Source organism: Bos taurus, chromosome 14 (assembly GCF_002263795.3).
Source record: "Bos taurus isolate L1 Dominette 01449 registration number 42190680 breed Hereford chromosome 14, ARS-UCD2.0, whole genome shotgun sequence".
Taxonomy (NCBI): domain Eukaryota; kingdom Metazoa; phylum Chordata; class Mammalia; order Artiodactyla; family Bovidae; genus Bos; species Bos taurus.
In genome coordinates, this window is record NC_037341.1 from 64,932,679 (window position 1) to 64,945,647 (window position 12,969).

The 12,969-nt window shown below is 36.9% G+C and overlaps 1 protein-coding gene across 27 annotated transcripts in view; it reads right to left on the bottom strand.

Moving 5' to 3' along the window:
- The window catches only part of VPS13B (vacuolar protein sorting 13 homolog B), an 806,276-nt gene that overhangs the window by 479,386 nt on the left and 313,921 nt on the right, over window positions 1-12,969 (bottom strand). For 26 of the 27 annotated variants that reach the window (XR_009490398.1, XM_059874347.1, XM_059874354.1 and 23 more), the window contains one exon: window positions 1,741-1,850. The exons of the other annotated variant lie outside the window; for it this stretch is intronic. Coding sequence is in view for 25 of the 26 variants with exons in the window: in XM_059874347.1 (XP_059730330.1) it covers window positions 1,741-1,850 (110 nt within the window). In the remaining variant the exon portion in view is untranslated. The remainder of the gene's footprint in view (window positions 1-1,740; window positions 1,851-12,969) is intronic. 27 annotated transcript variants of the gene reach the window in all.

Genomic DNA, 12,969 nt, shown 5'->3' on the forward strand with positions numbered 1-12,969 from the left:
CTCCCTGTCCATCACCAACTCCCGGAGTTCACCCAGAAGCACATCCATCGAGTCAGTGATGCCATCCAGCCATTTCATCCTGTGTCGTCCCCTTCTCCTCCTGCCCCCAATCCCTCCCAGCATCAGAGTCTTTTCCAATGAGTCAACTCTTCACATGAGGTGGCCAAAGTACTGGACTTTCAGCTTTAGCATCATTCTTACCAAAGAAATCCTAGGCCTGATCTCCTTCAGAATGGACCGGTTGGATCTCCTTGCAGTCCAAGGGACTCTCAAGAGTCTTCTCCAACACCACAGTTCAAAAGCATCAATTCTTCGGCACTCAGCCTTCTTCACAGTCCAACTCTCACATCCATACATGTCCACAGGAAAAACCATAGCCTTGACTAGATGAACCTTTGTTGGCAAAGTAATGTCTCTGCTTTTGAATATGCTATCTAGGTTGGTCAGAACTTTCCTTCCAAGGAGTAAGCGTCTTTTAATTTCATGGCTGCAATCACCATCTGTAGTGATTTTGGAGCCCAGAAAAATAAACTCTGACACTGTTTCCTCATCTATTTCCCATGAAGTGATGGGACCGGATGCCATGGTCTTCGTTTTCTGAATGTTGAGCTTTAAGCCAACTTTTTCACTGTCCACTTTCACTTTCATCAAGAGGCTTTTTAGTTCCTCTTCACTTTCTGCCATAAGGGTGGTGTCATCTGCATATCTGAGGTTATTGATATTTCTCCCGGCAATCTTGATTCCAGCTTGTGTTTCTTCCAGTCCAGCGTTTCTCATGATGTACTCTGCATAGAAGTTAAATAACCAGGGTGACAATATACAGCCTTGACGTACTCCTCTTCCTTTTTGGAGCCAGTCTGTTGTTCCATGTCCAGTTCTAACTGTTGCTTCCTGACCTGCATACAGATTTCTCAGGAGGCAGGTCAGGTGGTCTGGTATTCCCATCTCTTTCAGAATTTTCCACAGTTTATTGTGATCCACACAGTCAAAGGCTTTGGCATAGTCAATAAAGCAGAAATAGATGTTTTTATGGAACTCTCTTATCTCAATAATAAGCATCAGTTTATTCATCTTTAAAATGGGAATGATAAAACCCACCTGTCAGAATTATACTTAATATAACATACAGAGCTACATTTAAGTATTCTGGGGACCATAATTAGCCCCTCTCAATCCAGGGATCAAACTTGGGTCTCCTGCACTGCAGACAGATTCTTTACCATCTGAGCCACCAAGGAAGCCTAACTTTGTAATTTAGACACCTTTTAAATAAACTCATACTGTAAGTTTTTCCCACCAACCATACCAACACCAGGGTTAAGCACACTCAATACATGTTTGTTGAAAAAAAATCTACAGATGAAGAAAGAAATACAGAGACGATGAAAATGAAAGCTAACACTTCGTGAACAATTCTTATGTACCCGAGAACATATATATACTCTGAGAAAAAATATGTAGGCACTATGAGGGAAACTAAGTCAGTAAAATAGGCCTATCTAACCTGTTCTCTCTAAAGTATCTCCTTTATAAGCAATTGTAGAGCAAGTCCCTTTAACATTCAAGCAAGTGTATTTTGAGCTGTAATTTCTTCTATAGAAATTAAAGAGCCAAATTGCTTGAAACAGATAGAGTAGGGGACAGAAGAATTCTGGTACCTCCATAAACAAATCAAGCTAAGAAATATATAACTTTATTAAATAAGAAAAAGGTATTTAGAGAATTATAAAAACTTCTCACCTGCTGCATATGTTTACTGCTTCGCTTCTGAGGTTGATAAATGAGCCAGGTGTATAAGATAGGGTCAATATTAACTGCTAGTCCTTGGACATTACAAAGGAGTACGGCACCTAAAATGCAAGATTTTTAAATTATTCCTCCTAAAAACAATAAGCTTGATATCATTTTACACCTATTGCAGATAGCCATAATAAAAAGAGAAACAACAATAAGTGTTGCAAAGGATGTGGAGGAATTATACCTCCATACATAGTTGGTGGGAACAAAAAATAGTGCAGACCATTTGGAAAGCAGATTGGTATTTCCTCAAAAAGCAAAATAAACAGTTACTGTGTGTGTGTGTGTGATAGTCGCTGAATCCTGTCTCTTTGTGACCCCATGGACTGTAGCTCACCAGGCTCCTCTGTCCATGGAATTCTCCAGGCAAGAATACTGAAGTGGGTCGCCATTCCCTTCTCCAGGGGATCTTCCCAAATCAGGGATAGAACCTGGGTCTCTTGCATTACAGGCATATTCTTTAAAATCTAATCTACCCACAGAAGCTCAGAAAGTTACAATACGACCCAACAATCATATTCCTCGGTATATCAACAGAACTAATCAAATATCCATGAAAAACCTGTCCACAAATTTTCATAGCCACATTATTCACAACAGCCAAAAAATGGGAAAACATGAAAGTCTAAGAATCGCTGAATGGATAAACAAAATGTAGTAGAACCACAGAATGGAAAACTATTTAACCACAAAATGGAATGAAGTACTGATACATGTTATAACATGAATAAGCCCTGAAAACATGCTAAGTGAAATAAGCCAGTAACAAAAAGTCACATATTACACAACTGCGCTTACATGAAATGACCAGAACAGGGAAAACCATAAAAGAAAAAGTATATCAATGCATGCCAGGGCTAGGGGAGAAAACAAAGGGAAACAAATGCTAATAGAAAGGTGGTTCCCTGGAGAGTGATGAAAACATTCTAATCAGAAAATGGTGATTGTTGCACAACTTGCAAATACACCAAAAACCACTAAATTATGTACTTTAAAATAATGTGCTTTATGGAATGTGAATTATAGCTTATTAACTGTGTATTTGTCATTAAAAATATAATAAACTATTTTATTACAGTTTTTTATTATAAAATCATAAACTATTTTCTAGGGAAACAGCAGTGTCTATATTGGCCATGAGAATGGAATATTATCTCCTTCTTTTGTTTATATTATAGAACTAAAGGAAGCATCATTATAACCACTTAATAAATCACTGTAAATTACAGCTTTAAATGTTCAGAAGCAAAGAGAGAGAGCTGTCTAGATGAAATGCAGGCTAACAGTCTGACATAAAACACAAAGCTGCAGTGTAACAAGTTTCTATCCCATCCTACTAACTAAAACATTTTTGTCCTTCTCTGATAAAAGTAGCTCACATAAACTTAACTAAACTAGAATGTCCCATTCTTAATATATGTGGGGCAGGTCATGTATATCTGTAAATAACATAGTAAATTTCTTTACATATTTTTTTATAAAAATAGTATTAGCTCCATTAGGACGAACAGAATATGAAGGAAAGAATATGTCAGTTTTGCCCTCAACTCTATCTCCAGCATCTAAAAAAAGTACCTGCCTCATGGTAGGAGCGGAAAAAAGAAATCACAATAAAGGGTAGATAGACAGGTTAGTTGAAAAAAGTCCATGTTGAAAAAGTTATGTTGAAAATGTTTAAAATACTAAAGTATGGAATCATGATGAAGAACTATTAGAAAGTATTAGCAAAGAACATATTTTAAAGAAAAATGGAAAGTAGAGAAATGACAGATTTAGCTGTTGAAGTAAAAAAACTCATTATTGTTGGTTTTGGTGTTTAGTCAAAGTCCTGTCCAACTCTTTGCAAACTCATGAATTGCAGCCCCCAGGCTCCTCAGTCCATGGAAGTCTGGAATACTGGAATGTGTTGCCATTTTTTCTCCAGGGGATTCTTCCCACACGAGGAATGAATCTTCATCTCCTGCATTGGCAGGTGGATTCTTTACCACTGAGCCACCAGGGAAGCCCCCCAAAACTTCATGGAATTCTCCAGGCCAGAATACTGGAGTGGGTAGCTGTTCCCTTCTCCAGGGGATCTTTCCAACCCAGGGATCGAACTCAGGTCTCCTGTACCGCAGGCAGCCCAAGAATACTGGAGTGGGTAGCCTATCCCTTCTCTAGGGGATCTCTCCAATCCAGGAATTGAACCAAGGTCTCCTAGCTGATCTACTAGAAAAGCCCCCTAAAACTCATTGAACAGGTTAAATAACAGATTAGATATGTGAAGAGAAAATTGATAAAATAGAAGAAATACAATAATTTATAATGTATCAGAAATAGAAAAACAAAAGAAAACAAAATGATATTAAGAGATAAGTGAGTAAGAAGAACAAGCATATATCTAATTAAATTCCAGAGTAACCAAAAAATGAGAAGAGCCAATACTGATAAAAATTAATTACTGAGAATCTTACATAACTGCCAAGATATATGTACATACATAACTGCCTCACACCTAAGAAGTCCAATGAACCCAGACTGGATAATCAAAAATAAACCTACATTAAACAAACAAAGAAGAAACAAAACACTAAAGAAAAAAGATCAGAAAAGAATCCTAAATAGAAACATCTCCTGAGGTGTAAAAAAGCAAATAAACTGACTCAACTTCTCAGCACATATTCAATGATATTTATTATATTTTACTTCAAAACAACTTCATGTATACCAAGTGTTACAAATAAAAGAAGATAAAGAAGAAAAAGAATAAATTGATTTTTAGATGTAAAAGTCAAATTTTTTATTTTTTGCTTTTATTTGCATTTATTTTTTGCAGCATTTATTTCTGGGCCATAAGTTTTCATTTCTTCAGTTTTTTCTGGGATATCTTTGTCTTCTATGAAACCTTCTCTTCTGGTTTAGAAACAATCTGATCTTTCTCAGTAAGGATCACCTCAATGTGGAAGGGATAGCTCATGTATGGGTTGATCTGACCATGAGCTCTGTAAGTCCTGCGCCTGTATCTTTGAGGCTCTGTTCACCTGGATGTGCTCAATGACCAGAGAATCTACATCTAAGCCTTTACGATCAGCATTACTCTCTGAATTTTTAAGCAAAGGCAGTAAAAATGTAGTACTCTTTTTGGGTCACCAACCCTGTGTCCAGACCCACTGTTTGGCCTGTGCACACCTACCAACTCTAAGGAAAACTCATTGGACAAGTCAAGTAGCAGATAAGCTATAGGTGAAGACAAAATTAATAAAATAGAAGAAATACAGTAAGATAATTTAGAATGTATCTGAAATAGAAAAATAAACCAATCAAAATGGTGTTAAGAGATAAGAGAATGGAGTAAGAAGAACACTCATATACCTAATTAAATCCAGAGAGAGGAACCAAGGAATGAGAACAGGCACCAGAAGGAATGGCACACATGGCTGCTTTAAAGCAATATCCTTCAGATGCTTGGTGGCTTCTCAGATATGCATACGTTTAATGGCCTGGGCAGTTTCACGAGTGTTCTTAAAGTGAACATGAAGATGTGAACCTCTTGATTTGCAAGATTTAGGGTAGTTTTCTGGGTTAAGCAGAATAGCATATCATTTGTAGAGGTCACCTCGAGCCACTAACCAGAAAAGAACTCAGGACAGTTTTGCTCTAATAGCATACTTTCACCACCTAATGTGAAGAGCAGACTAATTGCAAAAGACCCTGATGCTGGGAAAGACTGAGGGCAGGAGGAGAAGGGGACAACAGAGGATTAGATGGCTGGATGGCGTCATCAACTCAATGGATGTGAGTTAGAGCAAACTCCAGGAGATAGTGAAGGACAGGGAAGTCTAGTGTGCCACACACAGTCCATGGGGGTCGCAAAGAATCAGACATGACTGAGCAACCCAACAACAACAAAATACTGTACATCTCAAGTACAAGCCATGTACAAACTTTTTCAAAATTATGATAAAAATACAGAGAAAAATCTATCTAAACAAAGCAGTTATAAATTTAAAAGTATACAAACTTGAGAAAAAACTAAATTACGGAATTATAGAATTCTCCTTATTAGGCAAGTTATTTTAATAGTCTTTTCATATGCCCTAAAAACTGAACAGGTTGAGTAAATGTTTAAAAATTTTCCCAGTAAGTTATTAGCACATCTTTAAAAAGGGAATGATAGAGAAAGGGAAAGGAAAACAAATGAAAATAGATACATTTTTTCACGTGGACAATTAATTTTGAAAGTCTTACTATATTATAATGAAAAAATTAAATACTTCACCCACAAATATTCATGTTACACAACTGCATTATACCAAAAATGACTAAATGACAAAGAGCCAGGCTTCAACTTCATGAGTGCTAAACACGTAATAAAAGAGAACTTATTAATTTAACAATTTAGTTGAAACTATAAATTAGAGATAACATTCTTTTACATTTAAAGGGATATTTTTATATTATATTCAATTTATGAGACAAGACCTTTAAAAATAAAACACAAGTTTTACATATAAGTGTGCAGACAATTAGTCTGATACTGAGTTGACTCAGAACAGATGCCCCATACATCACTAAAACTTGGCAATATATTATTCTGTTTAATTTTAGCCTGGGAGACAACTAATGAGAAAAGTGTGCTTTACTCCTCTGTTCACGACCCAAATGGCTCACTTATACACATTCCATTCAGGCTTCACCAATTAGTTAAACCAAGGCACCACTGTCATTTTCAGTTACATCCTAAGCTAAAAATGAGAACTGAAATAAGGGTTAGAGACCAAAGTTGCAGAGCATGAAATTAAACATACATGCTTATCAGTAACAGAAACCTTGCCAACCAATGAGACTGTCTTGCAAAATACCAAGTTATTAATAGGAAAAAGTACTTTACATTTATCATGAACCAATGAATGACACAAAAACACAGACATATTAATCTTCATCTAAGTTTAAGTAGCTAAAACTTACTATTTTTTCCCCATGAAACTCATCACTGACTCAATGGACATGAATTTGAGGAAACTCTGGGAGAGAGTGAAGGACAGGGGAGTCTGGCATGCTGCAGTTCATGGGGTTGCAAACTCAGACAGGACTTAGAAACTGAACAACTACAATAATAAAGAACACTTCAGATTAATATGGCTCTTAAGACATTGTTACCCTGATTTGTAACAGTAATTTCAAAACTTTTGACTACATAATTAAGTAAACAATAAGGGAAGAATAACTACTTCAAAAACAAGGGTAGGGAATAAAGGCAAGAGAGAATCAGACACTAAAAAACAACAAGGCAGGGATGAGCTGCCAACTACTGGCAACCTTATCCAAGATAGCAGTCAAATTTAGTATAAATGAATCGTAAGATTTTTAGATGTGTGTATGGTACCTCATGTTACTTAATAAATATTTCCCTTTCTCATAGGATACAAAAATCACAAGAGAATTCTATCTCATTGTAACAATAAGAGGAAGCCAGGTAACCTATCAAAGCTTTTCAACATTCACTAGACAGATTTTTATGAACAGAAATCATAAAAGTGAAAGGTGTCCCTCATAGGGCAAAAGGAATGAATATGGCTTTTATACCTGAGAAAGCAATAAGAGGAGGAGAAGAAAAGAAGGAAACAACTGAACTTTTAACAAATACATAAAGAGCTAGTTTGAGACAGACTGACACTTTAGGATCTATGAAAACAGTAGAAACAAGAGTAATCTACCCAAATGCCACCCTTTTTCAATAAGCCTTCATCAAATGCTAATAAGAAAAACAGGGGATGGAACTTGAGAGACAAGAAAGATCCCACAAAGTTTCAGGTGCATGGAGCCTGAGGAAGTCAGGGCAAAGAAAGAAAACTCAGAGAAATCTTCCAGCCACTCTAAATATTTCAGGGAGAACCAAGCAAGGCAATCTGTGCTAGAAGAAATGAAGATACCTCCCAACAGGGATTTCTCAGGATTGCATCTGGTAACATGAATGCTGCCTTTATAGAGAATATTTGGAAGAGGAGAGGACCCTCTGGCCAATCTTTGAGAGCAGGCGCCAGTCCCTACCCACCACGAAGTCAACACAAGCCCCAGGACAAACCTCACCCACCAGGGAGCAGACAGCAGAAGCGCAATGAACTATGACCTTGCAGTCTGTGGAAAAGGGACAACGAACACACTAAACTAGACAAAATGAGGCAACAGAGAAATATGTCTCTGTAGAAGGAGCTAGGTAAAAACACACAAGACAAAAGAAATAGAGGAAGCAGGCAATCTATGCAGGTTTCCGAGGTGGTACTAGTGGTAAAGAACCCACCTGCCAATGCAGGAGACATAAAAGACATGGGTTTGATCCCTGTGTTGGAAAGATTCACTGCAGAAGGGAAGGGCAACCCACTCCAGTATTATTGCTTGGAAAAGTCCAAGGACAGAGAAACCTGGCAGCCTATACTCCATGGGGAAAGAGTTGGACACGACTGAAGCGACTTAGCACACATGTACACAGGCAATCTACCTGAAAAAAAATTCAGAGTAATGACAGTAAAGATGATCCAAGATTTTGGAAATAGAATGTATGCATGATCAAGAAGATGTAAGAAATGTTTAATAACGACAAAAAAGAACTGAAAAACAAATGAACAGTGATGACTAACACAATCACAAATGAAAAGTACAAAAAGGGAATCAATAGCAGAATAACTGAGGCAGAAGAACAGATAAATGGCATGGAAGACAGAATGGCACAAATAACTTCTATGGAGTAGAATAAAGAAAAAAGGAATGAAAAGAAATAAGGACACTCTCAGGAATTTCTGGGAGAAATTAAATCTACCAATATTCAAATTACAGGGGAACCAGAAGAAGAAGGTGAACAAGAGAAAAGGTCTGAGAAAATATTTGAAGAGATTATAATCACAACCTTGCCTAAAATGGGAAAAGAAATAGTTATCTAAGTCCAAGAAACACAGAGAGTCCCATATAAGATAAACCCAAGGAGAAAGACACCAAAACATATATTAATCAAACTAAAAAAAAAATAAACACAAAGAAAAAATATTAAAAGCAGCAACGGAAAAGCAACAAAAAACATACAAGGAAATCTCTGTAAGGTTATCAGCTGATTTTTCAAAAGAAACTCTGTAGGCCAGAACAGAGTGGCAGGATTTTTTTTTAAGTGATAAATGGGAAGAACCTACAACCATTCTTACTCTACCCAGTGAGGATCTCATTCAGAGTCAATGGAGAAATCAAAAGCTTTACAGACAAGCAAAAGCTGAGGGACTTCATCACCACCAAACCAACTTTACAACAAATGTTAAAGCAATTTCTCTAAGTGGGAAACACATGAGAAGAAAAAGACCTACAAAAACAAACCCAAACGAACTAAGAAAACAGGAACATCAGTTCAGTTCAGTCGCTCAGTCATGTCCAACTCTTTGCGACCCCATGAATCCCAGCACGCCAGGCCTCCCTGTCCATCACCAACTCCCGGAGTTCACTCAGACTCATGTCCATCGAGTCAGTGATGCCATCCAGCCATCTCATCCTCTGTCGTCCCCTTCTCCTCTTGCCCCCAATCCCTCCCAGCATCAGAGTCTTTTCCAATGAGTCACCTCTTCGCATGAGGTGGCCAAAGTACTGGAGTTTCAGCTTTAGCATCATTCTTTCCAAAGAAATCCCAGGGCTGATCTCCTTCAGAATGGACTGGTTGGATCTCCTTGCAGTCCAAGGGACTCTCAAGACTCTTCTCCAACACCACAGTTCAAAAGCATCAATTCTTCGGCGTTCAGCCTTCTTCACAGTCCAACTCTCACATCCATACATGACCACAGGAAAAACCATAGCCTTGACTAGACGGACCTTTGTTGACAAAGTAATGTCTCTGCTTTTGAATATGCTATCTAGGTTGGTCATAACTTTTCTTCAAAGGAGTAAGCGTCTTTTAATTTCATGGCTGCATACATACCAATAATAACCTTAAATGTAAATGGATTAAATGCACCAACCAAAAGACACTGATTGACTAAATGGATACAAAAACAAGACCTGTATATATGCTGTCTACAAGAGATCTACTTTAGACTTCAGAACACAGGCAGGATGAAAATGCGAGGATGGAAAAAGATACTCCATGCCAATGGAAATTCATAGAAAACTGGAGTAGCAAAACTCATATCAGACAAAATAGACTTTAAAGGCTATGATAAGAGACAAGGAAGACCACCACATAATGATCAAGGGATCAACCCAGTAAGAAGATAACAACTGTAAATATTTATGTACCTAACATAAGAGCACCTCAATACATACTGCTACTGCTAAGTCACTTCAGTCATGTCCAACTCTGTGCAACCCCATAGACGGCAGCCCACCAGGCTCCGCCGTCCCTGGGATTCTCCAGGCAAGAACACTGGAGTGGGTTGCCATTTCCTTCTCTAGTGCATGAAAGTGAAAAGTGAAAGTGAAGTCGCTCAGTCATGTCCAACTCTTCGTGACCCCATGGACTGCAGCCTACCAGGCTCCTGCACCCATGGGATTTTCCAGGCAAGAGTACTGGAGTGGGGTGCCATTGCCTTCCCCTCCTCAATACATAAGGCACATGCTAAAAGCCACAAAGGAGAAATCAACAGTAACACAAGAAAAGTGCGGGACTACCTCCCTACTAACACCAATGGACAGATCATCCAGACAGAAAATTTATAAGGAAATCCAACCCTTAAATAACACATTTGACCAGAGAGATTTAATTGACATTTACAGGACATTCTATCTGAAAGCAACAGAACACACTTCCTCTAAAGTATACAAGGAACATTTTTCAGGAGAGATCACATACTGGGTCAAAAATCAAGCCTAGGTAAATTTAATAAAACTGAAATTGTATCAAACATCTTTTCTGATCACAAAGCTATGAGATTAAAAATCAGTTACAAGAAAAAAAGTGTAAAAAACAAAAAGACATGGAGGCTGAATATGCTACTAAATAACCAACGGATCACTGAAGAAATCAAAGAAATTAACAACAACAAAAAAACGAGAAACAAATGACAATGAAAGCACAATGACCCAAAACCTATGGGATAACCCAAAAGTAGTTATAAGAGGGAAGTTTATAGCAATAAAATTCTACCTCAAGAAACAAGAAAAATCACAAATAAACAAACTATCCTTACATCTGTTTTAAGCAGTAATGTCCAACTCTATGCAATCCTATGGGATACAGCCTGCCAGGCTCCTCTATCCATGGGATTCTCCAGGCAAGAACACTGGAGTGGGTTGCCATGCCCTTCTCTAGGGGATCGTCCCGACCCAGGAATCGAACCCACATCTCTTACATCTCCTGCATTGGCAGGCGGATTCTTTACCACTAGTGCCACATAGGAAGCCTGGGAAGGTAGATACAATGAAGAATTACTCAAACATATTTGGCAAAACTAATACAACATTGTAAAGTTTAAAAATAAAATTAAATTTAAAAAAAAGAATGAAATAATGATATTTGCAGAGATGTGGATGCTCCTAGAGACTGTTTAACAGAGTGAAGTCAGAAAGACAAAAACAAATATTGAGTAGAATCATGTAAATGTGGAATCCAGAAAAATGATAGAGATGAATTTATTTACAAAGCAGAATAAGACACAAACGTAGAAAGAAACCTGTACAGATAACCAAGGGGGTAAGAGGAGTGAGATGAATGGGAAATGAAGATCAACATATGTACTCTATATCTATAAAGCAGACAATTAATGAGAACTAATATATAAAGAACTCAATTAAAAACTCTGTAATGACTTTTATGGAAAAACATTCTAAGAAAGGGTAGATATATGTATAACTGACTCACTTGCTCTACATCTGAAACTAACACAACATTGTAAAGCAACTATACTCCAATAAAAATTAAGGGCATACACACTGAGGAAACCAGAAGGGAAAGAGACACGTGTACCCCAATGTTCATCGCAGCACTGTTTGTAATAGCCAGGACATGGAAGCAACCTAGATGCCCATCAGCAGATGAATGGATAAGAAAGCTGTGGTACATATACACAATAGAGTATTACTCAGCCATTAAAAAGAATACATTTGAATCAGTTCTAATGAGATGGATGAAACTGGAACCTATTATACAGAGTGAAGTAAGCCAGAAAGAAAAACACCAATACAGTATACTAATGCATATATATGGAATTTAGAAAGATGGTAACAATAACCCTGTGTACGAGACAGCAAAAGAGACACTGATGTATATATTAGTCTTATGGACTCTGTGGGAGAGGGAGAGGATGGGGAGATTTGGGAGAATGACATTGAAACATGTATAATATCATGTATGAAACGAGTCGCCAGTCCAGGTTCAATGCACGATACTGGATGCTTGGGGCTGGTGCACTGGGACGACCCAGAGGGATGGTAGGGGGAGGGAGGAGGGAGGAGGGTTCAGGATGGGGAACACAGGTATACCTGTGGTGGATTATTTCGATATTTGGCAAAACGAATACAATATTGTAAAGTTTAAAAATAAAATAAAATTTAAAAAATAAAATAAAATTAAATTAAATTTAAAAAAATAAAAAATTTAAAAAAATAAAATAAAAATGATAATGTATTACTTAAGAGTGTGAAAAATCAGTTAAGTATTTCCATTTTAGAAAAATTTGTGTTCTAATGTCATTCAATAAGAATTTTATAATAAAATTATGAATAAAATTCAAAAAAAAATCAGTGCTAGGAGAAGAAAATAGAAACTAAGATTCCTCCGTAAGCATAGATTTTCCAGGCATTATACACAAATATATATATATATATAAGCATATGTTTATATGTAATATTTAAGCATAAAATAGTGATTGTCGAGGTGTCTGTAGGTGAATATACAAGTGATTTATTATTAAAAAAACAGATCTGCAAGTATATTAATCAAGCTATATATAAACCAAGGTAGAACAAATATATCATTTCATGTTATAAAAATAATATATTATAGTCTAGAACTATGAAACTATACCTGCATTTTTCCTGATCAAAGTTCTGAATTTCAATGAAAACTTCGGTTGATATAAGAAAAAAAGCATCAACTTCATTGATACCAAGTAAATACCATTTTAAAAATTAACAGGTCTCATAAAAGTCTCTCTTTTATTTATCTTCAGTGCATCATTATTCTTTATTCAGGATTTTCATTATTCAGAAACCCATCCTAAATCC